The sequence below is a fragment of the Coffea eugenioides genome, chromosome 8 (genome assembly GCF_003713205.1).
Source record: "Coffea eugenioides isolate CCC68of chromosome 8, Ceug_1.0, whole genome shotgun sequence".
In the NCBI taxonomy this organism is placed as follows: domain Eukaryota; kingdom Viridiplantae; phylum Streptophyta; class Magnoliopsida; order Gentianales; family Rubiaceae; genus Coffea; species Coffea eugenioides.
The window spans coordinates 42,230,007-42,256,069 of record NC_040042.1 but is presented as its reverse complement, the minus strand read 5'-3'; the positions used below and the strand labels follow the sequence as shown (position 1 = coordinate 42,256,069).

At 35.4% G+C, this 26,063-nt stretch overlaps 5 protein-coding genes and 1 pseudogene across 5 annotated transcripts; all 6 read left to right on the top strand.

The window, feature by feature from the left end:
* The first annotated feature begins 4,026 nt into the window (after nt 1-4,026).
* LOC113779232 (17.1 kDa class II heat shock protein-like) lies at nt 4,027-5,020 on the top strand. Its single transcript, XM_027324761.1, has one exon. The coding sequence runs from the start codon at nt 4,129-4,131 to the stop codon at nt 4,741-4,743; it is 615 nt and encodes a 204-aa protein (XP_027180562.1). The 5' UTR covers nt 4,027-4,128; the 3' UTR covers nt 4,744-5,020.
* A 142-nt stretch (nt 5,021-5,162) lies between these two features.
* On the top strand, nt 5,163-6,214 carry LOC113780817 (17.1 kDa class II heat shock protein-like). Its single transcript, XM_027326596.1, has 2 exons — nt 5,163-5,186; nt 5,672-6,214. The coding sequence occupies exons 1-2, from the start codon at nt 5,163-5,165 to the stop codon at nt 6,212-6,214; spliced, it is 567 nt and encodes a 188-aa protein (XP_027182397.1).
* Nucleotides 6,215-11,363: 5,149 nt separating this feature from the next.
* On the top strand, nt 11,364-13,830 carry LOC113780816 (serine/threonine-protein phosphatase 6 regulatory ankyrin repeat subunit A-like). Its single transcript, XM_027326595.1, has 2 exons — nt 11,364-12,074; nt 13,165-13,830. The coding sequence occupies exons 1-2, from the start codon at nt 11,364-11,366 to the stop codon at nt 13,828-13,830; spliced, it is 1,377 nt and encodes a 458-aa protein (XP_027182396.1).
* An 8,093-nt stretch (nt 13,831-21,923) lies between these two features.
* LOC113780815 (ankyrin repeat-containing protein BDA1-like) lies at nt 21,924-23,055 on the top strand. The gene is made up of 2 exons (XM_027326593.1): nt 21,924-22,514; nt 22,603-23,055. Exons 1-2 carry the CDS (start codon nt 21,924-21,926, stop codon nt 23,053-23,055), a joined length of 1,044 nt encoding a protein of 347 aa, XP_027182394.1.
* Nucleotides 23,056-23,158: 103 nt separating this feature from the next.
* Nucleotides 23,159-24,265, top strand: LOC113780814 (annotated as a pseudogene).
* A 1,300-nt stretch (nt 24,266-25,565) lies between these two features.
* On the top strand, nt 25,566-26,063 carry LOC113781636 (17.1 kDa class II heat shock protein-like). Its single transcript, XM_027327595.1, has one exon. The coding sequence runs from the start codon at nt 25,566-25,568 to the stop codon at nt 26,061-26,063; it is 498 nt and encodes a 165-aa protein (XP_027183396.1).

Sequence of the window (26,063 nt, the reverse complement as noted above, 5' to 3'; positions counted from 1 at the left end):
ATGAAATTCAATTAAAAAAAAAATGAAACTGATAATGTGGTGGCAGATGCATTATCAAGGAGAGTTGAAAACGAAGAAGCTGAGCCTGCAATCATGAATTCTTGCATGGCCCTCTCAACAGTGAAACCATTGTGGATGGAGGAATTGCTAAAGAGTTGAGTCTGATGCTCGATGCCAAGACATTATAGCCAAACTGTCATTGGATTCTGTTGCACAACCTCCATACGAATTAGTGGAAGGAAGATTGAAATATCAAGGGAAGATGTATGTTGGTCCTGGTAATGGTCTTATAGTTACTATTACACCAACGGTTACAGCTCATGCAAACATTATATTCCTCAGCTATTGATTGCCATTTTGAACAAAAAAGGATGGTAGCAGAGAATCAAGTCACTTTTTTAATTAGCCTGGCCTTATACAAGATGTGATCAAATATGTGCAAACTTGTGATGTGTGTCAAAGAAATAAGTTCGAAAACATTCCTTATCCTGTTCTCTTGCAACCACTTCCTCTCCCATGGACTCACATTACTATGGACTTCATAGAGAAGGTATCTAAATCACAAGGTTTTGATACCATTTTAGTGGTAATCGATAGGTTGACTAAATAGGGTCAATTCATTGCTTTAGCTCATTCTTTTTTTTAGCAAGACAGGTGTCACAACTTTTCATTGACAACATATACAGATTACACCGCATTCCCGAGTCCATCATGTCTGACAGAGAGATAGGATATTCACCAGTAACTTTTGCAGGGAATTATTCAAATTAAGTGGAATTGATCCTCTCTACAACTCTGCCTACCAGACTCAAACTGATGGACAGAGTGAGAGATTAAATCAATGTGTTGTAGCCTATTTGAGGTGTATGATTGAAGAGCCGCCTACCAATTGGAGCAAATGGGTCTCTTTTTTTGTCTATACGATAATTTCCTACACTATAGGGAGGAGGAGGGCCTGAAGGGGTTCTGGAATAATTCGGAGGGGACTGAACCACACCCGTCTGGATTTTTTAAGTAAGGTCACATTTAATTGTAGTAAATTGGAGCAAATGGATGTCACTGGCAAAATAGTGGTACAATTCAACGTACCACTCCAACTTAACTCTCACTCCATTTGAGGCTTTATACGGGTATAAGTCAGTGCTACTACCTATGGGACCCCATTTGGACTCTGTGATTCCTGCGGCAGCACAGCTGTTGCAGGAAAGGATAAGAATATCTACAAGCATTAAGGAGCATTTTATGAAAGCTCAGCAAAGGATGGAACATTTTGCAGATTAGCACATTACAGAGAGAAGAACATTTAAACTTGGAGACTGGGTTTTCCTTAAATTGTAACCATATAAACAGCAATCTGTGGCAGTTAGATGAAGTCTTAAGTTGGCAGCCAAATTCTATGGACCTATTGAAATATAAGAGAAGGTTGGGGAGGTTGCATACAAGTTGAAATTACCACGAGGAGCTAAATTTGCATCCGGTGTTCCATGTATCCTTGCTGCAGAAAAGAATGGGAGCATCATTGCAGATTACACCTATACTACCAGAATTCAACTTGCAGGATCAGTGTCCACTTAAGCTAGAATTAATTTTGAAGAGAAGGTGATATTTAGAAATGGCAATCCAATAGTCCACTATCTGATCAAATGGGAGCAACTAGAGTTAGATAAAGCTTCATGAGAGGACACAGACTTCATTCAACACCAATTTATATGAGAGGGTCTTCATCATTTCGGCTGTGTGGCATTTTGAGTGAGCAAAAAGAAAAAAGTTCTACCGGAAAAGGTGGAAAATTGAAAGGAAAATTAAACAGATAATATGTAGAGGGAAAATTTGAGCCTGTTTGGATTACTATTTTTTGGAGTTTTGTAGAAAAATGTATTACAACGATTTGATATATGTGAGACAAAAAAATGATTAGAAAATGAGTTCATAAAAAAACATAAAAATTTTTAAGGAAAAATGGCAATCTAACAAGGCCCTTGCCTTTTGATCTAAAGAGCGACAAATCCAAAACAATCATTTAGTGCTATCATTTTAGGTCAAAAAAAAAAAAACAGTCATTGTGTTTTAGGTCTTGGAGATTGTTCGAATGCTTAAATTGGGCACATGTATAGCTGTCAAGTTCAAATGCTTAGAACTCATTTGGATTGCTATTTTTTGGAATTTTTGTATTTGAGATAAAAATTTACTATAGTGATTTGATATATCTGAGATAAAAAGATGATTAAGAAAATGTTCATGAAAAATGTAAAAATTTCTTGGGAGAAAATGGCAATCCAAACTAGGCATTAGATTGGCCACATGTATAGCTGTTAATGTCAACTCATTTAAGTCGTCCCATCCAAGTCGGTTACTAGTCTATAGATTTTGGTAATGTACTAGAATTTAAATAGGTCTAGATGGGTAATTAAATTATCCATTTAATTAGTAGATTTTCGGTGGATAGACTTGGATCACTTATTAGACTCATTTAAAATTAATTGCATTTTCAAACTCAAATACTATCTGCTAGGTGGGTAAAAATTTCAATTTTCCATCAATCTAATAACTATTTTGTAAAGTTTACCAAACATATTTGCTGTTTCTTTTATTATTATTATTATTATTTCGCTTCCCTTTCTTCATTCCATCTTCCAAAATTCAAGCAGACTCTTGAATTGTTGTGTTAATTAACTTTTTGTGTTAATACATAAGCAATTTCCAAGTTTGTGTAGTGTCATCATTTGACCAACTGGGGTTGGGCCAAGTGGTAAGCAGCTTGGTTCCGCTTAAGCAGGTCTCGGGTTCGAAACCTGGCGTATGCAGCTACCCTTGTTGGGAGACTCACCCACCACAGCCAGGTGTGCGACCCGGGTCGACCAACGGATTAGTCAGGGCAAAGCCCTGGATACCGTGGCAGGCAACCAAAAAAAAGTGTCATCATTTGAAACTCTCCATGTCACCATTGTTTTTTTTATTATTGGTTGTGTACAAATTTCATTGGTTTTTTCTTTTCTTTTTTTATTGCAATAAAAGATTATTTACTAACTTGATATGTCTTTTTTTACATTAAAATAAATTATTATTATTTCTTATTAAAAAACATATGAGAAAAAAAAAAGTAAAAATCTAAGCTGGTTTATTTAAAACTATGCCCATTTATGACTCGTCCTATTTTAAACCAATTATTTAATTGAATCTAATTATATTCATTGCCTAATTATAATCGTCCTATTCATTGCAGAGTGAATTACCTCCAAAATTGTATACCCTTTTGTTTTCCTTTCTTCCACTCTCTTCTTAGAAATTTGTTAATTACTAGCTCAATAACTCTTTCACTACACAAGTACTAACCCCCGCGCGTCGCGCAGGATCTTTCCCTAGTCTTTGTGTAAAAACCTCTCTGCCATGAGTAAGGATTTGAAAGGATTTCAAATTTCTCTAGTTGTTTAAATTATTTAGAAAGTATTTGAATTTATAAATCTCTCACGGGATTTCTTAGTGCAATAAACTTGCCTTTCATAATGAAGGAAATGACTAATTATTATAACATTTAAAATATATTTTAATAATTGATAAATTATAAATTCAAACGTATTTCAAATGATCTAAATAATTAGAACCATTTAGATAGATTTCAATTCCTTTCTCAAAATTTTCAATCCAAACGAAAATCAAAATTATTCAGTGGGGTTAAATCGAAATTTGGAGCAGAAGGATAAGTAAGAAAAGTGGGAAGCTGCCAAAGGCTCCCAGCAAGGACGAGGACTCGTCCATCTTCATCCCTCAACCTACGTGGAGACCAGCCATGAAGGTCCTGGATTACCTGGCAAACAATCCTGAATTTTGACATCTACGTGGCCACTTCACCGCCCAACCTCACCAAGTCCTCTTCAGTCTTTCACAAAATGACACCGTTTCACCGTTGTTTCATTCCACGTCCCACAATACTTGACTAGATCATGCATCAACATAGCTTTGTGGTAATCATCTGTACATATCTACTATCTATATATATCGACATATTTGAAGCTCTAGTCAGAGACGAAGCAGAATTGTTCGTGCTCTTAATTAACGCTTGAAAGTTTTCGAGTTCTTAACTGAATAGTGTGATTGCATAGTACTGGTTTCTTGCTTTTGCAGAAAACAATGGAGATGGCATTGAAGGATATGGGGCTCGACAGTTCAATGGTGGCAGCAATTTATGACATGCTAGACGTGATGGATGATACATCCGAGAGTAAGCCCCAGCACCCATCACGGGCCTATATTCGGGACACCAAAGCCATGAAAGCTACCCCCGCCGACATCATCGAGTATCCTAAAGCCTATCACTTCGTGCTAGATATGCCGGGGCTGAAATCCGACCAAATCAGGGTCCATTTGGAGGACGGCAACTTGCTGGTGGTAAGCGGGGAGCGAAGGAGGGAGAAAGAGAAGGAGAAGGAGAAGGAGAAGGAAGATGGTGTCAAGTATATAAGGATGGAGAGGAGATTTGGGAAGATGCTGAAGAAGTTCATCTTGCCTGAGAATGCCAACAAGGAGAAAATCTGTGCTACTTATCAGGACGGGGTGTTGAGTGTTGTGGTGGAAAAGTCACCCCCGCCGGAGCCCAAGAAGCCGAAGGTGATTGAGGTGAAAATAGGTCAACATGAAGGAGGAGGAGGAGGAGGAGGAGAAGCAAGTCAGGAAGTTAGAACTGAAGGCAGCCAGGGACCAGCAGATACCGAAAAAGACGGTCAGGAGGCAACTAAAACTCAGTGAGCTAGCTGGCTGGGGACCTTGTCCGGGGCTGGGGCGTTCTTCATCAGTATGTTGATGGTTCACTGCACTAGAAATAAAAGTAATTGCGTAGCAAGCCTTTCATTTCCTCGATTGTAATATAATGGTGTAAATACTAGTCATGTTTACTTTTCTTGTTTCTTTCATTGGCTTGTTTTCCCCTTTTGGCAAAACCAAAAATGTTGCAAGTGCACCTGTGGATGTATGATGGAAATTGGAAACTTATGACTCTACTGTTATTTTTATTATTATTTGGCAATATACATGCCTTCTGGTTCTTCTTAATTTGTAAGGTATCCTCCCAACTCCTCCGATGCATTAGCGCTGCTATGATCTTTCGTGTATTAGTGATGGATCCCGTGCATTAGTATTGGTATGGTTTCTCGTGCATTACTAATGGGATGATCTCTCGTGCATTACTGCTGGTACGACATCGTACTGTGTTGAGTATTCTAACCTCCAGGTGATTGTTTGTGTAGTGTACTGTTGCGTGGGGGGTTTAGACATGTAAGACCAGCTCACGATCAGCTGAGTTGACTAAAGAGAAAGGAAGAAAATGAAATTGGGCTGCCATCGCCTGTCGACACTTGTTCTACAGCCCAAAGAGGACAAGGAGACTGGATTGGATTGATATTGCATTTGGACAAACCCTACCAATTGCTCAATCATATTCCGAATTTCGGCTGTGTGGGCTATTAATAGGTAGAGGCTTCGCTAGAGTAGCTTTCTTGATTATTCCAGAAGAAGAAAGATCATGCCACGAGCCTAATTACGACATATAAGATTATGACTTACCATCGCCAACAGACTAGAAATCTCTAGCAGTATTACTTTTCAAAGGTTTCAATGGTTTATATATGTATATATTGGATCCGAGGTAACCTGATATAACGCACAAACAATATATTAGCATTTCACAGAAATTCAGCATCGCATAGAATCTACTGCTCATCCAGGTAGGAATGGATTTCAGAAACTTAGGAATGGATACATGGGCTTTGGAATTGACAATTTGATATTGTCAACCATCCAGGACATGCTAGAGTTGAGCGAGGAGCATGACAAGGGAAACCAAAACAATCCCTCCAGAGCCTATGTCCGAGATGCAAAGGCAATGGCAAGAACACCAGCTGATATCAAAGAATATCCCGACTCCTACGCGTTGGTGGTGGATATGCCAGGCATCAAAGCCAATGAGATCAAGGTGCAGGTTGAGGATGACAATGTGCTGGTGGTGAGCGGAGAAAGGAAGAGAGAGAAAGAGGAGGGAGTTAAGTATTTGAAGATGGAGAGGAGAGCTGGCAAGTCCATGAGGAAGTTTGTGCTGCCTGAAAATGCTAATCTTGATACCATTGCTGCTGTCTCCCAAGATGGGGTGCTGACTGTTACTGTTCAGAAATTTCCCCCTCCCCAGACCAAGAAGCACAAGACAATTCAGGTCAAAGCCGGTTGAGTTTAACTTGCCTGCCTTTGATTCCTTCAGGACCGCAGTTTCAGATGTTTTTCGTTTGTACTATACTGAATTTCCGTTTTCTTGAGTTGGATTTGGACCTCTTCTTCTTCATCTTCTTCTTTGTATGCATGTCTGCATGTGTGTGTTTTTCTTCCCTTGGTGCAAGACATATATCTATGGGAGTTTAACGAGCAATGAATAGAGTAACTTTGTGGCATGGGGGCGTTTGGTACATGGGAATGAGAGGCAGGAATGGGTAACAAAACCCATGCCTTATTGATGGGTATACCAATATAAGAATCAATTAGTGGGAATGAATGCAATAGATTTTGTCTCCTATTATTGCCACTTTTTACTGAGGTTTCAAATTAATTAACTTTTTTTAACAGAATGAACCAGTTCTACCTACTCAATCAATATTATGATTTTCCCACATCAATTTTTCTCTTAACTATTGTCTATTTTTCTTAGCCATAGTTGAAAATTATTGATGATTAAGCTGTCAGATTTGATTGGAGGGTGAAGTGCTCATAATTATGTCGTATTTACCTCCAAAAACCTTTATTAGTAACGACTATCACAAGTGATCGCTGTGAATTAGAGAAGGGCCAGGGGGCAATTGCGCAGCAGTAAATACTTTTCGATAGATGAGCTGAATTGCTTAAAGAAAAGTCCAACAATCCTTTGCAATCAGAGATGCAACAAACGGAAACTACAATTTGAGGCAACATCGATTATTTGAATTAGTATAATGGGCTATTTTTCTCCATTAATAACAGAAAGTATTTACATCTCTAATTCTTGCCAAGTGTGACAACAAAATTTGGTCTAATGCTAGTCCAATTCATTCGCTCACTATGCAACTTTTGGCCTATTAATTCGCAAAGGATCTTCTGTCCCACGTCCTGTGCCATTTTCTGTCCCACTTTTTATTATATTACTATTTCTCCTACATAAATATCATGTTTTAGTTCTTTTTTGTTTCCTTAAGATCCAATAACTATTAATTGGGTTATACACAAAATTTAACATACTAAACCGTACGTGTTTGATTCAAACGGATGTTGAAGGCCAGTTTCTTTACAGTGCCGCAAAAATAGGTTACATTAAACGTAGTCTAGTCACCTGCAATATGGTCCTTTGGATAACCAGAACTTGACCATTTCATGGAGGTTCAGTAATTGGCTACTGTCAACCTAATTACTTGAATTGTTAGTTAGAAATTTGAATTTTATAATTTTCTCCGGGAGTTAATTCATGGTTAGGAATTATTTAATGTCCTGACCTCCTCCCTGCCCTCAAAATCTTCCGCTCCTAAGTTCTCTGAAGCTGACCTTTGAGCAAATGACAACGTCAAACATGGACCTGTTCTCCTTTTGAGCACATGACACGGCAAACGAGGACCTGTTTCTGACGTGCGCGGAGTATACATATACAATTAAGCTCATCCTAATCAAGTTTTACATTTATAAACTCCTAAATACCCCACACGCGATTTATCGCAAGTATACGAATCGTGAGCGAGTATATGGTATTAAGGGTCGATCCCACAAGGAAGATTGCAATTACCGGTACTACTAAAGTTTCTCTATTATTTAGACTATCAATGAATTATAACAAATTAAAACCTACTGAAATTATACAAGAAAATAACAAATGAAAGCTCCTTAGGTTGTGGTATCCCTAACTACTCATGCAAGTGCTATATTTGGATCATTAATTACTACATCTAGGCTAGTTATAGTGTAATTTCCTTATGCATTTGAATCCTACTTTCGTAGTGAATCAATTATACTTATAACTAATCCATACCTATTCTCATGGTTATGAAATTAGCTACAAGTTCATTTCTTCAATGAAATTACATGAAATGAATCACTAAAAACCACATAGATGCACCTCTACTTTCGTGAGTGTACTCCCTATGTTTAGCACTTCTTGAACTAGTGTTAAATCTCAATTTTCATTGCAGAAACAACACCTTAGATAATCACAATTAATGGTACCAGATTAATCATGATTTAAAGAGTCAAAGTGCTAAATAACTTGCTCAAATCATAGCAATCAAATAACCAAATAATAAACACTAACAATCATAGAAAGTTCAACCAAACCCAAGGTATAAACTTTAAAGACACATATTAAACACAAAATCCAGAACTTGTATATTAACTAAACTTGGAATCAAATACAAAAGATAAAGAATTGGAAGGAATACAACCCTTGTCACATGAGCTTTCTTCCTTGCCTTCTTCATCCTTCATCTTCATCCTAATCTAGATAATAAACAAGAATGGAAAAGCTACACTACTCTATACTAAGCTAAACTAACACTAGGGAGATGAAAGAGCTACATTTCTGCAACTTCAAGCTTCTCCCGTATCTCTCTCTATTTTTCTGCTATGGACTCCCATCTCTCCTTTTTTCTCTTCCTTTGCAATGCATTTGGCTATTTAATGATGAAAGGTGGTCAAGAAATGAGGATTACATCTCCCTTTTACAGCTGGGAATGTTTCTCACATGTCTAGCAACGCATGTGAGTTGGTGGGGGTGAAATTGAGTTTTACGCGTACAGAGCAGCCTTTTCTGACCACAATCCGGCCAGGAATCCGGCCACAAATCCGGCCAAATTCAGGCCGGATTGCTACAGTAAATCTGGGCTGCTACAGTGATCCGAGCTGCTACAGTACCTCGGATCCACTAACCCAGAAACAACCGAAGGTTCGGATGAATAGTGGATCCGAGTGTGGATCACTTGCTCTGTTTTTGGCCCAACTTCAACCAATCTTTTCTTGATGTTAGAGGCTGAACCAGCTCATGTCTAAAACACGAAAGTTGTAGCCTTTTGAGTTATCTTTCTAATGCATCAAGAATCACCTCATTTGGATCTGTGTAGGCTGAGATATGACTGAAATACCCTTGCCTGCTCCATGCCTTGTTCCAGTTTCGACCAATAGCAATTGACTCTGTACTTCGGCCTTTTGACCTGGAAAACCTTCAAACTGGATTCAGATGTCTTCACCAAAGTTGTAGATCTATCTCTTATCTTCAAATGGGTTCAAGAATCATCCCAATCCGATCATTGTAGCTCAAGTTATAGCCGAAATACGAAAATGTGTCAAAACTGTCAAAATACACAAAATCCAAGTAAAAAGTGATAAAAAGCTCATTTAATTGAACAAAAGCATTTTATACCAATTATAGCCAAAATGAATCATTTTCTTCCAATAATATAACAAAAGTGACTAAAAATAATATAAAATATTAGACAATTATTACGTAAATTAGTCACTTATCAGTTTCCATTCCTCATGACACGTACAGCCATTCTTATACAGAACCTAGGTTGTGTCAAATCTCACAGGGTAAATTACCTTTTATTTCCAGTAGTGTAGTATTCTCTCATATAATTTAAAAATTTATATATAATTTGTTCATAATTTAAATTAAAGTGTCGTCATTAGTTAATTTAAAAATTTATATATAATTCGTTCATAATTTAAATTAAAGTGTCGTCATTAGTTAATTTAAAAATTTATATATAATTCGTTCATAATTTAAATTAAAGTGTCGTCATTAGATTTTTGGTTAAAACCAGTGAGAACTCAAAGTCAAACAAATAAAGTGACAATTTTACCATTTCATTACTTCCTTTTTTCCCTTCAAACATAAAAATGAAGAAATTAAAATAAAAAATAGGTAAATAAGAACAAGAAAATACCATTAAGGTTCTAATTTAAAAGCCTATAATGATAATTGTAGTAAAAAAAAAGAATTGGTATTTTTTATTTCTTATTATTTGTTTTATATTTTCCTTTCATCTTTTTTGTTTCTTATTTATTTATTTTTTATTTCCCATCCATCTCTTTTGTTTTCGGGAAAAATTAAGATTTTGTAGGTCAAAGTATAGATTTTCAAAATCATTACGTGGTGAAGTATCAAAGCACATGGGTAAAAGTAATTTATCGAATCCCAAATTTAAAAGAAAATCCCGTGGACTTCAAAGTCTTGAGATTATTATTAAGCCAACCAGGAGTCACCTTCTCCCCGAACAAATCCTTGTTGCGTTCTGAAAACCAAAAGTGATATACTTAAAGCCTTAAAACAGGGAAATGGAGAGGAGGCTTTATGATGCTGCAGTGGAAGGTGATGCCACCACTCTTTCTCAGTTGTTTGGAGGAAGCTCAAGAGGAAAAATCCTGTACAGCTTAATCATCTAGGAGAACCTCGGGATTCAGCTGCTGCTGCTGCTGCTCATGTGTAGTGCTTATTAGCTTTCTGGATTTAAGTAATTTTTGGTGCCATTCTTAATCGGGAGCTCCCCAAATGGCCATGGGGTGTGCTGCGTCACCCTTTCACATTTAAACAGTGTAATGCTGCCAATTAAACATTCAGGATATCTGCTAGAATCCATCTTATACTACCACATATTTCAAGTTTGAGCAGCGAATAAATAAAAAATGATGAATCCTATTCTCCATCATATGGTCATACGTCATAAATTGGTGTTGAAGAAATCTCCAGCCTCCTCGGAAAGTCAAAATAAGCAAGCTAGCGTTAGCATTGTACACTTCATCGTTCATGATGCGATGGCTAGACTTTTAATCTTGTCTTTGACACTAAAGTAAACAGGAAACTGTGTAGGCTAGAATAAAATCAATAAATGAGACGGATTCAAAACTCCGGTTGCCCAGTATTGCAGAAGAGCGGAGTCCCCTATTGACTCAGAATTATATGCAGCCGGTCAATTTTTCCTGAAAAGATGTTACTTGAAGTCTAGGCGCACTACTAACTCCGGTTGATTTATTTCATCCGAGACCCACTAGCAGTCAAGCTCCTCTTGTTGTTCTTCGTGGGCTTGATGAATTTATACTAGAGAATAATGTGGCAAACAACAGTTGTTCTGGGCTTACCCTTCCGTCTCATTTCCCATTCTATTTAACTAGTCTTGTAATCCATTTCACATACTGCAGTAACCTTTTCTCGGGTCATGGAATATTGATCGGCTCTTGGAATCTACGGGCTATCATAGTAGAACAAAAATATGTTGCCGGATTAAGTCTTGACGCCACTAGCCATGCACCCAAGTGTAATTCTTTTGCCAATTCTCTTTGCTTCCCAAATTGTGACCTGACCTTCCACTTCCACCATGGACAGAAGGCTTTGTGATGCAGCATTGGAAGGAGATGTTACCGCTCTTTGTCAGTTGCTTCAAGAAGATCCACTTGCTCTTGCTAAAGCTGCTTTGAAGTGCGAGGATAAGAATCCTCTTCACATAGCAGCAATATTGGGCCATGTAGATTTTGTAAAAGCAATCTTACAAGTTGATTTTGCTTATATTATGTGTTTGGCCCGTGATCAAGATGGCAGAAACCCTTTACATCTTGCTGCCGTGTATGGCAGATTGGAAGTCTTGCAAGAGCTACTTTATGCAGGATCTCAAGTTAATTCTGCTCATTCTATGTGTTTGGCCCGTGATCGAGATGGCAGAAACCCTTTGCATCTTGCTGCCATGTATGACAGATTGGAAGTCTTGCAAGCGCTACTTGATGCAGGATCTCAAGCTAATTCTGCTCATCCTATGTGTTTGGCTCGTGATCGAGATGGCAGAAACCCTTTACATCTTGCTGCCATGTATGGAAGAGTGGCAGTCTTGCAAGTGCTAATTCGCGTCGGATTTCAAGCAGCTCTGGAGAAGACAGATGGCGGAGGAACCATTTTGCACCTCTGCATCATATATAATCAGCTGGAAGCATTGAAGATGCTGGTCGACATATTAAAACATCCAGAGTTTGAGAATACAAAAAATGAGGATGGCATGACCATATTGCACCTGGCCATGTACTATAAGCAACATGAGGTAAATTTTTTTCTTTCTTTTTTCATTGATTTTATGGATAAGTTTTTTTTTTTTTTAATTTCTTTACTCTCTTTTTATCTTTTGTAACGCTTTTTATTTTTCTAGTTTTTGTTGAGAAGGATTTTTTTTTTTTGGAAAAAATGAACAATAACAAAGGTATGGCATTATTCTCTTCCCTTTTTCATTTTTTTTTGGGTCAAACATGGATATAGCATTATTGCCCGTCAAGCAAATTTAGAGTGTTTTGTTGTTTCTTTCACGTCATTTTGCCCTTTCCAAGTTTTTGCTCCATGTTTTTACTTATTATTTTCCTCATATTCTTTCTCTTTTGTTCTTTCAATTTTACCTATTTTTTCCGTTTGATCTCCAGCATCCCCTTCTCTAGAAATTGACACCTATAGCCAACAAAAAAAAAAAAAAATTTACATCTTCTTTTGGATTAAGCGTTACTCTGAAAGACAAATTCCAAGAAGCAATTTTCGGGTACTAAGCACCAAAGTTTCCAATCCTTTCAAAACATATTTTGAAACAAAAATCAGCATTAAATTTTTCCAAGAACTGTATAGCTTTGACAAGTAGCAAATCACGTTGGCTTAATTGAAATTGTGATACAGTCTTCTTATTTGGCACAAAAATTTTAACGTAGTGATCCCGCATGAAACTTTAAATCGCTAGCAATCTGTTCTTCCAAATCCAATCACATAAATATACAATTGGACTTCAAGAATTGGAAAAAAAAATGATGTTAACGGATAAAGTGCAAAACAAGCAATGTGTTAAGGGGACTTAATATAGTTAATTTTTAGGAGTATAAATGTCTTTTTGACATTAATATTATCACTACACACCGTTAGAGTTGATTAACTATTTAGGAAATAAAGTGAAAAAAAATAATGTTAGGGGATAAAGTGCAAAAATGACTATACCTTGGGGGGAGTTTCTGTGATTAACCCTATAATTAATTCCACTCTTGTACTCCAGCGAGTTTGCTAGTTCTGACTCTAACGTGATCGGCTTAGTTAGTCTATTTGGTTACGAGGCCTTGATTAGTCAGTCTAACAAACAAGCTGAAAAAAAAAATTGCGTGCAGACTGTGAAGTACATATTGCAGAAGAGCGGAGTTGACAATGTCAAGTCTGAATTGGCACGTCTTGGACATACGACTGGGGCCAAGACAAGCAACTTTTCGACTGGATTACAGCATTTAATAACCGAGAGTCGTAGTTGGATACAGGTGGCATGCTCAATTATTGCAACAATGGCTTTTCAGGCTGCAATGAGCCCTCCGGGAGGCGTTTGGCAAGACGATCTAACAGTAGATTCACATGGTACCCCGGTGCCAAATCCACACAGAGCAGGAGAAGCCATAATGGCATATACTCATCCCCGAAGATATGAACTTTTCGTTTTCACAAGCCAAATATCCTTTTGGGCAGCTCTGTCGACAATCATCATCACCATCTGTGATTTTACAGGAAGTTTAGCTCGGCTTCTGCTGTCGCTTTTGCTCTACATAGCAATTGTCACACTAACGACAACTCATTATATATCCATCATTTCGGTATACCCTAAATGCCTCACACAAAAGAGAAGTCAGCGCACAGCTCTGGCTGGATTGGTGCTGCTGTATGGTAGTGTTTGCCTTCTTGGTGGCATGCTGGTTATCGCAGTTGTTTGGAGGAAGCTCAAGAGGAAAGATCCTGTACAGCTTAATCATCTAGGAGAACCTCGGGATTCAGCTGCTGCTCATGTGTAGTGCTTATTAGCTTTCTGGATTTAAGTAATCTTTGGTGCCATTCTTAATCGGGAACTCCCCAAATGGCCATGGGGTGTGGTGCGTCACCCTTTCACATTTAAACAGTGTAATGCTGCTGATTAAACTTTCAGGATATCTGCTATAATCCATCTTATACTACCACATATTTCAAGTTTGAGCAGCGAATAAATCAAAAATGATGAATCCTATTCTCCATCATATGGCCGTACGTAATAAATTGGTGTTGAAGAAATCTCCAGCCTCTTCGGAAAGTCAAAATAAGCATGCTAGCGTTAGCATTGCATACTTCATCGTTCATGATACGATGGCTAGACTTCTAATCTTGTCTTCTTTGACAATAAGTGCGTGACGTACGTTAAGTCTCAAGACTCAACCAGTAGGGCACGTTCCCCTATTGACCCAATATTATATCCGAAAAAGTCTGAAGTAACGATAGTTATGGTAACGAAACTATTTTTACCTGATATAACAGGTAAAAATACTTTTAGCGACCATTTGATTACCTGTTGTACTGGTCATCTAAATAAAATAGTACCTAAAATTTTGGTTAGTAAGTTTTACATAAAAAATAGTAAGTTAACTCAATATATTAGTAACTTTTATGTCTCAAAAAGTAAACTTGAATAAATATGGAACTAACTTTTTTTTAAAGTAAATTACTATTCTATATCTGAAACTTAGTTTTTGGAGAGTAAGTTTAGTTCAAGTAACAGTAAGTTTTTATAGATTAATAGTAAATATTGTTGATAGAATAGTAAATTTGGTTAATCATCAAAACTTACTAGTTTGTGGCATAAATTTACTATTTTACTTAAAGAAACTTATATGAAACAAGTATTAGGAAGTTTATTTGAAATAATGCTAAGATTTTTTATTAATAATTGAAGCTTAGTATTATAGTTAGTAATTACTCGCAATGTAAATATATGATACACAATTGTACGTATCATTTATAAATGTTATATGTTTGAAGCATTTTAAATATACTATGAAAACTTTTTTTTTTTGCATATGACCTTATAAAATATGTAAGAATAATTTGTCATATTTTAAATTTTTAATTATGGGAAAATAAACAACTAAGTTCCCAAAATATTTCACTTTTAAAGTTTAAAAAATCTCAACTTGTTGGTTAAATTCAAAATAATTCTATTGTCAAAAATATTTTTTCTCAAATTAACTTTCATGATTAGATGTGAGATACAAATATGGTAAAATATCCCTCATACATATGTCATGGATATTTCAGACTTTTAGTAAAAAAAATTTTTGTTGTTAAAATAACATATATCATAGTGTACTAATTATTTTAGGACCATTTTATAGGTGAACTAAATTTAATATAAATTATACAATAGATTATATATGCATGTGATTTTCATTTATAATTATTGGATCCTATTCTTATGAACAATCTCCCAAGGGAAAAAATCCAGATCATACTGATTTTCTTATATTAATTGTTATACTAATTTTGTCATTTTTATTATTATATTATTTTTCATTTTGTTTAGGCTTTTACTCTTATTATTTCTTGTGTCTCAGATGTAAATTTATTAAAACTTTATCATCTTATTATATTCATAGGTGTTAAATTATAAAAATTTTGATATATAAACAAGTAATATTCTATATATAACTAGGAAGATTTGTTGTTATTGTTATTCAAACTTTCAAACTTTTCAAAAATTGAAAATGATTAAAAGCTTATAATACGACAAAATTTTATTACATATTTTACAAGATTATGTGAAAAGTCAAACTATTTTTCATAGTATTTTAAAATATATAAATAAATTTTTTAAATTATACCTATAATCATGTATTATACAGGTATATTATGAGTACTTACTAACTAAGGTACTAAGAATTAATCATTAATAAAACATCTTATCGTTATTTCAAATAAATTTCCTAATACTAGTTTGAAATATGTTTTAAAATAAAATAGTACATGTGTCCCATAAATCAGTAAGTTTTGATTATTAATCAATTTACCATGTTATTAGTAAGAATTACTATTTATGTATAAAAACTTACTATTACTTGAATTAAACTTACTCTCTAAAAAGTAAGTTTGGGATATAAAGTAGTAATTTATTTATTTAAAAAGTAAGTTTAATATTTATTCCAACTTACCTTTTGAAGTATAAAAGTTACTAATTTATTACTGTTAACTTATTATTTTAGATAGAAAACTTACTTTCTTATTTTTAAGTGTTATCCTATTTAGGTGAATAGGCCTATCAAATAATCAAATGGTCGCTAAAAGTAAATAAAAAATGGTCATATAAGTGTTATCCTACTTATGTCTTAAAAAGTAAATTGAAATAAAAATGAAAGTTGCTTTTTAAAAAAAAATAAATTACTACTCCATATTCGAAACTTACTTTTTGGAGAGTAAGTTTAGTTCAAGTAATAGTTAGTTTTTATGGATTAATAGTAAATCTTGTTGATAGAATAGTAAATTTGGTTAATCATCAAAATTTACTAGTTTGTGGCATAAATTTACTATTTTACTTAAAGAAACTTATATGAAACAAGTATTAGGAAGTTTATTTAAAATAATGCTAAGATTTTTTTATTAATGATTGAAACTTAATATTATAGTTAGTAATTATTGGTAACGTAAATGTATAATATATGATTGTATGTATCATTCATAAATGTTATGTGTTTTAAGCATTTTAATAAATGTATGTATCATTTATAAATGTTATGTGTTCTAATAAATTTATTTTCTAGGTCACAAGTATAAAAGTTAAATTTGTACTAATGTAGCATAATCTTTGAAAACTATAGTAAATTTACCCATATATTAAGTTTCGTGAGTTTCAAATATATTTTGTATCATTTACAATATGGATTTATATGCACATTTTTTTATCAAACTTACTTTTAATTGGCAAATAGTATGTAAATTATTATAAAATGTCATTTTATAATAATCATAATTTTTTATAGGTGAACGGTATATAAACTGCTAAAATTGTCAATTTATAAATGATCAAATCTTACTACTTTATGGCATATATTAGTTTGATCAATTAAAAAATTATCGTAATTAAGTGTACGTTGGTTGTTGATTTGAAATTTGCACCCTTGTCACTATTTCGTTATTACTACCACAAGTATTTCTAATCAAAGTAAAACAAAGTCAAATATCTTTTCCTTTTGTATGTAGTATTTATATTTAGTAAAAAATTAATAAACCATGATTACATTTCATAATTTCTAATGAAATTAGTAACATTTTCTAAATAAATTGGAATAATTTGTAAAATATGTTATTTTTTTACCAATATAATTAGGGGTGGCAATCGGGTACAAATCAGATTGGCGGGTTAGGATGAAACCCAAGTATAATAGAAAACTCGCTAATCCGAACCTAACCCACCAACCTGAAATGGGTCAGGATATCTGACCCAAATATGAAAATTTCAGGTTGTCGGGTTGACGGGACGACCCGAATGACCCAAAACTTAATTTTAATTTATTAATTTACCATTGTAATTTCTAATTCGCACAAGACTAATTACATAATCAAGTAATAAAAATTTAAATAAATAATTCCAAACCAAATCTAAAATAAATTAAAAACACCGTAAAAGTGTTTTATTCCAAACCAAGTATAAAATAAATTAAAGTAGTATAAAAGTAAAAAATACTATAATACATTATTTGTCCAAATATAATAATTTTAACTTCAAATAAGTTAAATAAATTCATTTAGGATTAAGTGATTAATGCCTTTGGAAAAAAGGAATAACTTAGTTTAGTTAGATAAAATAATTTTTAATTCATAAACAGGTTATCAGGTCGTATCGGATCACCCACGGTTTGACCCGAATTTGACCCGTTTTCTTTTCGGGTTCGTCGGATTCAACTCGATTCTGATTTGGACCTGCGAAACCTCAATCCGAACCCATTAATTTCGTGTTAGGTTCATATCGTGTTTTCAGGACGTATCGAAAATTACCACCCCTAAATATAATCAAAAGAAATTTGCACTATTAAAAAGCAAGTTGAAAAAAGGATTATGGCATAAGTATAAATGTGAGCAACTATATACATATCATACCATAAGTCTAGGTTTGATTTGTTCAAAACATAGGTAATTTATTCGTTAGTAGATATAAACCATAACTATAGGCACTGTAGCATTGTCCAGTTTACGGATACTTATGCATATTTTAATAGAAAATAATTGCAGTAATTTTTATACATATCGAAAATTAATAGAAAAGAAAAATCAAAGTCTGATTAATGACTTCTATTTTTAAAATTTAAGCACCAGCCAACCAGAGACAATATGATAACTAACAATTAATGTGTTTCATTTTTCAAGTGGGAATAAAAAATGAAAGATCAAAAAATATCCAGAGAAAAAAGACAAAACCGTTTTCCAGGAAATGGATAGTCATTGTCTGCAAGTCATTTCTACTGATTTTCATTTCTTAGTATTGAATTGCACCGGCCAAACCCACCCTTGAGGGGACCTTAACTTCCACGTTTTGCAAAACAGCCACAACAATAAAGGACAAAAAAAATAAAAAACAAAGAAAACGGCAAGGACCTCTGTTTTGTCGGTTGGAGGAAGAATCAGGAGGCAGCAAAATCACAACCTTAGATTCAAGAACTTAAAGCTTAAAATATATATATATATATATATATTGGAACACCAGAAATTAAAAAGGCAAAAAAGGCAGAATCAAGGAAAAAAGGAAGATAGGAAAACATCCCTTTATGCAAAATTGAAGGAGGTATATTAATATCTTATCCCTCTCTGCAAAATTTCAAGTTATATTATAAGAAACTGATGAAGCTGCACTCATCCCATCGCCACAAACAAGACTGGAAAGAGAGTATTAGTGCTTCTCATCTAAATATGTACATCTGATTAACCCCAACAACAACAAAAAAAAAAAAAAAGCTAGAAAAACCCATAAGACAAAATGGGGGAAAAACAGAAGAGGAAGAAGAGGAAGAAAGCAGGTACAAGGAAGATGAAATCACTGTCTCTAATATGATTATTTAGTTTCCAACAGAAATAGGTCTATTTTTAGCCAATCCCAAGGGTGATCTTGAGCACTGCTGTCGACTGACGAGGGTGATTTCTTTAAGAACTGGTCTCATCACTGGCTGCTGAAGAGCACAGAGTAGCAATCATAACACACAGATTTCTCTTTGACATTTCACCAAACATCTTATATGCATTCACAAATTAATCACATTTAACTTAAAGGCCTAGTCTCAAGTCCTTTCCTAGATGTTTCATATGGCTATTAAGCATATTTTACCAGTAGACAATCAAAACTACAACCATTTCCTAGATGTTTCAGTGGACATTTTCAGCCCCAAAATTGCAATAAAATCTTCAAATTCTCAGCCTTGATTTCACAAGAAAATCTTGACAAACAAAACAAATGAAATATAAATAAATTACAGCAATATAATCAAACAATTTCAAGAGGACATGATGGTCGAACCTCGTCACTGCTATTTTTCATATGCTCTTTGGTCGGCTACCACCGTCGCTAACCCTTTTATTGTGTCTGCATATATGGCAGCACCCAAAAACAACCGATGGATGAGAAAGGATAGAGGGAAAGTGGGAACTGAAGATGAAAATTTTGAAGTGAGAAAATTTATTCAATTGTAACCAAGAGAAAGTGTGGACCAAAGTGGAACCTTTGCCTGGGAATTCAATCGTATCGTTGGAACTGAGAACTAAGTAATAAGAAGGCAGATGACTTTAAAGAGATGATACCCGAAAGTGTTTCAGGAACCCAAAACCATTTTCAGAAACTGGTAACTTTTTTACTTAAATATGAACATTTTTACTTTTAGTATTAGTAAGTTTTATTTAAACATAAGTAAATTTTGTCAAATAATAAGTAAATTAAATTACTCAAAGTGTAAATTTCTATTTCTGACTAAAACTTATCTTTTAGGCATAAACTTACTAGTTTTAATTAAAAACTTACTAAAGTTAATATTAATTATTTTAATATAATATTTAAAAAATCGCTAAAAAATTGGATCTGTCACTAAAGGTAATAGAAACCTATAATAGTAAGTTTCCCTAATATCGTTACTATAACTATAGGCACTGTAGCATTGTCCATTATATGCAGCCGGAAAATTTTTCCTGAAAAGATGTTAGGGATAATTTCACAAACCTCCCCTGAGATTTCTGACACTTGCACTGAGATCCCTCCAAGTATTAAAAATTTCACCTAGCTCCCTTGCTTTACAAATTTGGTAACAATTCAGTCCAATTAGGATTAAAATATTACTATCATGATAGAGATGATATTTATATTTCATGAATACCCTCTTCCTCCCTATATTAGTACAAGATTGCTTGTTAATAAAAAGGTAGAGATGATTATGAATATTTTATTCTGAATCATTTAATTTATGTTAAATACATAAATATTTGTAAATAAAATTCAAAAGCCGTTACACAAATATTTTTACGAAAGGAAAACTAGCATGTTTTGTATTTAATATAAATGAAGTATTTGAAAGTAAAAAAAAAAAATTTGTCCATAACATACCAGTTCTTTACGAGTTTCTTCCATTATATGAATAAAGTACTAGTTATTTATAAGTATTTTACTTTGAATCATTTAATTTATATTAATATACATAAATATTTATAAGTGAAATTCAAAAAGTGTTACGCTAATATTGTTACGAAAGGGAAACTAGTAGGTTTTGTATTTAACATAAATTAAATACGTGAAAGTAAAAAAAGAAATTACCCACTTTTTACCTGCTCTTTACGGGTTTCTTTTATTATATGAATAAAGTACTAACTATTTATAGGCATTTTACTCTGAATCATATAATTTGTGTTAAATACATAAATGTTTGTAAGTAAAATTTAAAAAGTGATATACTAATATTTTAATAAAGGAAAACTAGTAGGTTTTGTATTTAACATAAATTAAATACGTAAAAGTAAAAAAAAAAAAAGAAACTACCCATAACATATTAACTCTTTATGGGTTTCTTCTATTACACGAACAAAGTAATAGCTATTTATGAGCAAAAAGAAATATCCCATAAAATACCAACTCTTTATGACCTTTGTCTATTATATGAACCAAGTACCAGATTTTTATGGGTATTTTATTCTGAATCATTTAATTTATGTTAAATACATAAATATTTGCAAATAAAATTCAAAAGCCGTTACACAAATATTTTTACGAAAGGAAAACTAGTATGTTTTGTATTTAATATAAATGAAGTATTTGAAAGTAGAAAAAAAAAATTGTTCATAACATACCAATTATTTACGAGTTTCTTCCATTATATGAATAAAGTACTAGTAATTTATGAGCATTTTACTTTGAATCATTTAATTTATATTAAATACATAAATGTTTATAAGTGAAATTCAAAAAGTGTTACACTAATATTATTACGAAAGGAAAACTAGTAGGTTTTTATTAACAAGCAATCTTGTACTAATATAAGGAGGAAGAGGGTATTCATGGAATATAAATGTTATCTCTATCATGATAGTAATATTTTAATCCTAATTGGACTGAATTGTTACCAAATTTGAAAAGCAAGGGAGCTAGGTGAAATTTTTAAAACCTAGAGGGGTCTCAGTGCAAGTGTCAGAAACCTCAAGGGAGGTTTGTCAAATTATCCCAAGATGTTACTTGAAGTCTAGACGCACTCCTAACTCCGGTTGATTTATTTCATCCGAGACCCACTAGCAGTCAAGCTCCTCTTCTTGTTCTTCGTGGACTTGATGAATTTATACTAGAGAAGGATATGGCAAACAACAGTTGTTCAGGGCTTACCCTTCCGTCTCATTTCCCATTCTATTTTACTAGTCTTGTAATCCATTTCACATACTGCAGCAACCTTTTCTCGGGTCATGGAATACTGATCGGCTCTTGGAATCTGCCGGCTATCATAGTAGAACAAAAATATGTTGCCGGATTAAGTCTTGACGGCACTTGACTCCACTAGCCATGCACCCAAGTGTAATTCTTTTGCCAGTTGTCTTTGCTTCCCAAATTGTGACCTAACCTTCCACTTCCACCATGGACAGAAGGCTTTGTGAAGCAGCATTGGGAGGAGATGTTACCGCTCTCTGTCAGTTGCTTCAAGATGATCCACTTGCTCTTGCTAAAGCTGCTTTGAAGTGCGAGGATAAGAATCCTCTTCACATAGCAGCAATATTGGGCCAGGTAGATTTTGTAAAAGCAATCTTACAAGTTGATTTTGCTTACATTATGTGTTTGGCCCGTGATCAAGATGGCGGAAACCCGTTACATCTTGCTGCCATGTATGGCAGATTGGAAGTCTTGCAAGAGCTACTTTATGCAGGATCTCAAGCCAATTCTGCTCATTCTATGTGTTTGGCCCGTGATCGAGATGGCAGAAACCCTTTGCATCTTGCTGCCATGTGTGGAAGAGTGGCAGTCTTGCAAGTGCTAATTCGTGCCGGATTTCAAGCAGCTCTAGAGAAGACAGACGGCGGGGGAACCATTTTGCACCTCTGCGTCAAACACAATCAGCTGGAAGCATTGAAGACGCTTGTCGACATATTAAAATATCCAGAGTTTGTGAATGCAAAAAATGAGGATGGCATGACCATATTGCACCTGGCCATATACTATGAGCAACATGAGGTAAAATTTTTTTTTTCTTTCTTTTTATAGATAAGTTTTTTATTTCATTTTTTTACCTTTTAACAAATAAAAAAAATTTTGCATGCAGACTGCGAAGTACATATTGCAGAAGAACGGAGTAGATGTGAATGCCAGGGATGCAAATGGAAAATCAGAGTTAGACGTCTTACGCGGAGTTGGCAATATCAAGTCGGATATTGCACGACGTCTCAAAGTTGCTGGCGCCAAGACAAGCGACTTTTCTACAGGATTACAGGATTTAGTACGGGAGCATCGTAGTTGGATACAGGTGGCATGCTCAATTATTGCGACAATGGCTTTTCAGGCTGCAATAAGCCCTCCAGGAGGAGCTTGGCAAGAAGACCAAATAGCAGATTCACGTGGTAACCCGGTGCCAAATCCACACAGAGCAGCAGAAGCTGTAATGGCACACACTCATCCCCAGAGATATGAACTTTTCGTTTTCACAAGCGCAACATCCTTTTGGGCAGCTCTGTCGACAATCATCATCACCATCTGTGATTTTACTGGAAGGCTCTAGTCAGAGACGAAGCAGAATTGTTCGTGCTCTTAATTAACGCTTGAAAGTTTTCGAGTTCTTAAGTGAATAGTGCGATTGCATAGTTCTTAAGTTTTCGAGGGATATGGGGCTCGACAGTTCAATGGTGGCAGCAATTTATGACATGCTAGACGTGATGGATGATACATCCGAGAGAAAGCCCCAGCACCCATCACGGGCCTATATTCGGGACACCAAAGCCATGAAAGCTACCCCCGCCGACATCATCGAGTATCCTAAAGCCTATCACTTCGTGCTAGATATGCCGGGGCTGAAATCCGACCAAATCAGGGTCCATTTGGAGGACGGCAACGTGTTGGTGGTGAGCGGCGAGCGAAGGAGGGAGAAGGAGAAGGAGAAGGAAGATGGCGTCAAGTATATAAGGATGGAGAGGAGATTTGGGAAGATGCTGAAGAAGTTCATCTTGCCTGAGAATGCCAACACGGAGAAATCTGTGCTACTTATCAGGACGGGGTGTTGAGTGTTGTGGTGGAAAAGTTGTTGGTAATAGTTTGTAATGAGTATGTTGAAATCCATTGTCCCACATTGAAAGAGGATAAAGTGCATGTTGCCTATATATGAGTCATTGTCCTATTCCTTTACAAACTTGTTCCAAGATAATAGTTTGGAGGGAAAGTTTGGTGGGAAACTTATTTCAAGATATATAAAATCTTGACAAGGGCACTTGGGGCTTTCTGAAAGGGTGTCAATTAGAGGTAGTTAATGGCGGTTGGCGGTTACATTTTGCAGACATATCTGTTAATTGGCTAACTACCCAAACGCCTATTCAATAAAGATTGCATCCTCTGATAGTGCCTTGAATAGGTGCTTCAATCCTTTTAAATAGTAGGATTTCGACAGAATTAAATCACTTTTACTTTTCATTTGATAGTTCTTAGACTTTGTTGTATCCTAGAGGTAATTTGTCTAATAGAGGCAAATAACACCTTAAGGAAAGTGCTTTCACGCCTCAAAGTCTCTATATTTGTCTAGTATAGTTTTGTTCTTTACTACAGTTTTATAACAAAAGTCACCCCCGCCGGAGCCCAAGAAGCCGAAGGAGATTGAGGTGAAAATAGGTCAACATGAAGGACGAGGAGAAGGAGAAGCAAGTCAGGAAGTTAGAACTGAAGGCAGCCAGGGACCAGCAGATACCGAAAAAGACGGTCAGGAGGCAACTAAAACTCAGTGAGCTAGCTGGCTGGGGACCTTGTCCGGGGCTGGGGCGTTCTTCATCAGTACGTTGATGGTTCACTGCACTAGAAATAAAAGTAATTGCGTAGCAAGCCTTTCATTTCCTCGATTGTAATATAATGGTGTAAATACTAGTCATGTTTACTTTTCTTGTTTCTTTCATTGGCTTGTTTTCCCCTTTTGGCAAAACCAAAAATGTTGCAAGTGCACCTGTGGATGAATGATGGAAATTGGAAATTTATGACTCTACTGTTATTTTTATTATTATTTGGCAATATACATGCCTTCTGGTTCTTCTTAATTTGTAAGATATCCTCCCACATTAGCGCCGATATGATTTCTTGTGTATTAGTGATGGATCCCATGCATTAGTGCCGATATGATTTCTCGTGTATTAGCGATGGATCCGTGCATTAGTATTGGTATGATTTCTCGTGCATTATTGCTGGTACGACGTCGTACTGTGTTGAGTATTTTAACCTGTGATTGTTTGTGTAGTGTAAACCATTGAGCTAAATTCAGTGACCACCACCACAGTTGATGAGGTGGGAGGTCAGGATCAAAATCTTGCCTTCCACCGTTGGCCAGAAAATGTGACAAGCCACTTCAAGTGTTTTTCAGACGAGTGCGTTTGAACCGGTAGGTGATTCAGTCTCCTCCGATTTCTCCTTGACCTCTTCAGATCCTTTTCTTTTTGTAGTATAGAATAATTGTAGATCTATCGTATCGAAAAAAAAAAAAGAGATTGTTTGTGTAGTGTACTGTTGCATGGGGGTTTAAATATGTAAGATCAGTTCACTATCAGCTCAGTTGACTAACGAGAAAGAAAATGAAATTGGGCTGCCATTGCCTGTAGACATTTGTTCTACAGCCCAAAGAGCCCAAATGGGACAAGGAGATTGGATTGATACTGAATTTGGACAATTCTCAACCAATTGCTCAATCGTATTCGGAATTTGGGCCGTGTGGGCTATTAATAGGTAGAGGCCTCGCTAGAGTAGCTTTCTTGATTATTCCAGAAAAAGAAAGATCATGCCACGAACCTAATTACTACATAGAAGATTGTGACTTACCATCATCAGCAGACTAGAAATCTCTAGCTAGTCTCATGATCATGCCCGGGGCCAAGAGAAGTGAAAATCTCTAGCAGTATTACCTTTTCAAAGGTTTCAATGGTTATTTATATATATTGGACCCGAGGTAACCTGATGTAACTCACAAACAATCTATTGGCATTTCTATTGGCATTTCACACAAATTTAGCATCGCGTAAAATCTACTGCTCAATCCAGCTAGGGATGGATTTGAGAAACTTGGGAATGGATATTGGAGGCATGGGCTTTGGAATTGACAATTCGATATTGTCAACCATCCAAGACATGCTAGAGTTGAGCGAGGAGCATGACAAGGGAAACCAAAACAATCCCTCCAGAGCCTATGTCCGAGATGCAAAGGCAATGGCAAGAACACCAGCTGATATCAAAGAATATCCCGACTCCTACGCGTTGGTGGTGGATATGCCAGGCATCAAAGCCAATGAGATCAAGGTGCAGGTTGAGGATGACAATGTGCTGGTGGTGAGCGGAGAAAGAAAGAGAGAGAAAGAGGAGGGAGTCAAGTATTTGAAGATGGAGAGGAGGGGTGGCAAGTCCATGAGGAAGTTCGTGCTGCCTGAAAATGCTAATCTTGATGCCATTTCTGCTGTCTCCCGAGATGGGGTGCTGACTGTTACTGTTCAGAAATTTCCCCCACCCCAGGCCAAGAAGCACAAGACAATTGAGGTCAAAGCCGGTTGA

Excerpts from the sequence above, each read along its gene's own strand:
- LOC113779232 (XM_027324761.1), top strand. The coding sequence starts at position 4,129 with ATGGAGATGGCATTGAAGGATATGGGGCTCGACAGTTCAATGGTGGCA.
- LOC113780817 (XM_027326596.1), top strand. The coding sequence starts at position 5,163 with ATGATCTCTCGTGCATTACTGCTG. Across the intron at positions 5,187-5,671 it reads TCTCTCGTGCATTACTGCTG|CATTTCACAGAAATTCAGCA; the intron begins GTACGACATCGT and ends ACAATATATTAG.
- LOC113780816 (XM_027326595.1), top strand. The coding sequence starts at position 11,364 with ATGGACAGAAGGCTTTGTGATGCAGCATTGGAAGGAGATGTTACCGCT. Across the intron at positions 12,075-13,164 it reads TGTACTATAAGCAACATGAG|ACTGTGAAGTACATATTGCA; the intron begins GTAAATTTTTTT and ends AATTGCGTGCAG.
- LOC113780815 (XM_027326593.1), top strand. The coding sequence starts at position 21,924 with ATGGACAGAAGGCTTTGTGAAGCAGCATTGGGAGGAGATGTTACCGCT. Across the intron at positions 22,515-22,602 it reads TATACTATGAGCAACATGAG|ACTGCGAAGTACATATTGCA; the intron begins GTAAAATTTTTT and ends TTTTGCATGCAG.
- LOC113781636 (XM_027327595.1), top strand. The coding sequence starts at position 25,566 with ATGGATTTGAGAAACTTGGGAATGGATATTGGAGGCATGGGCTTTGGA.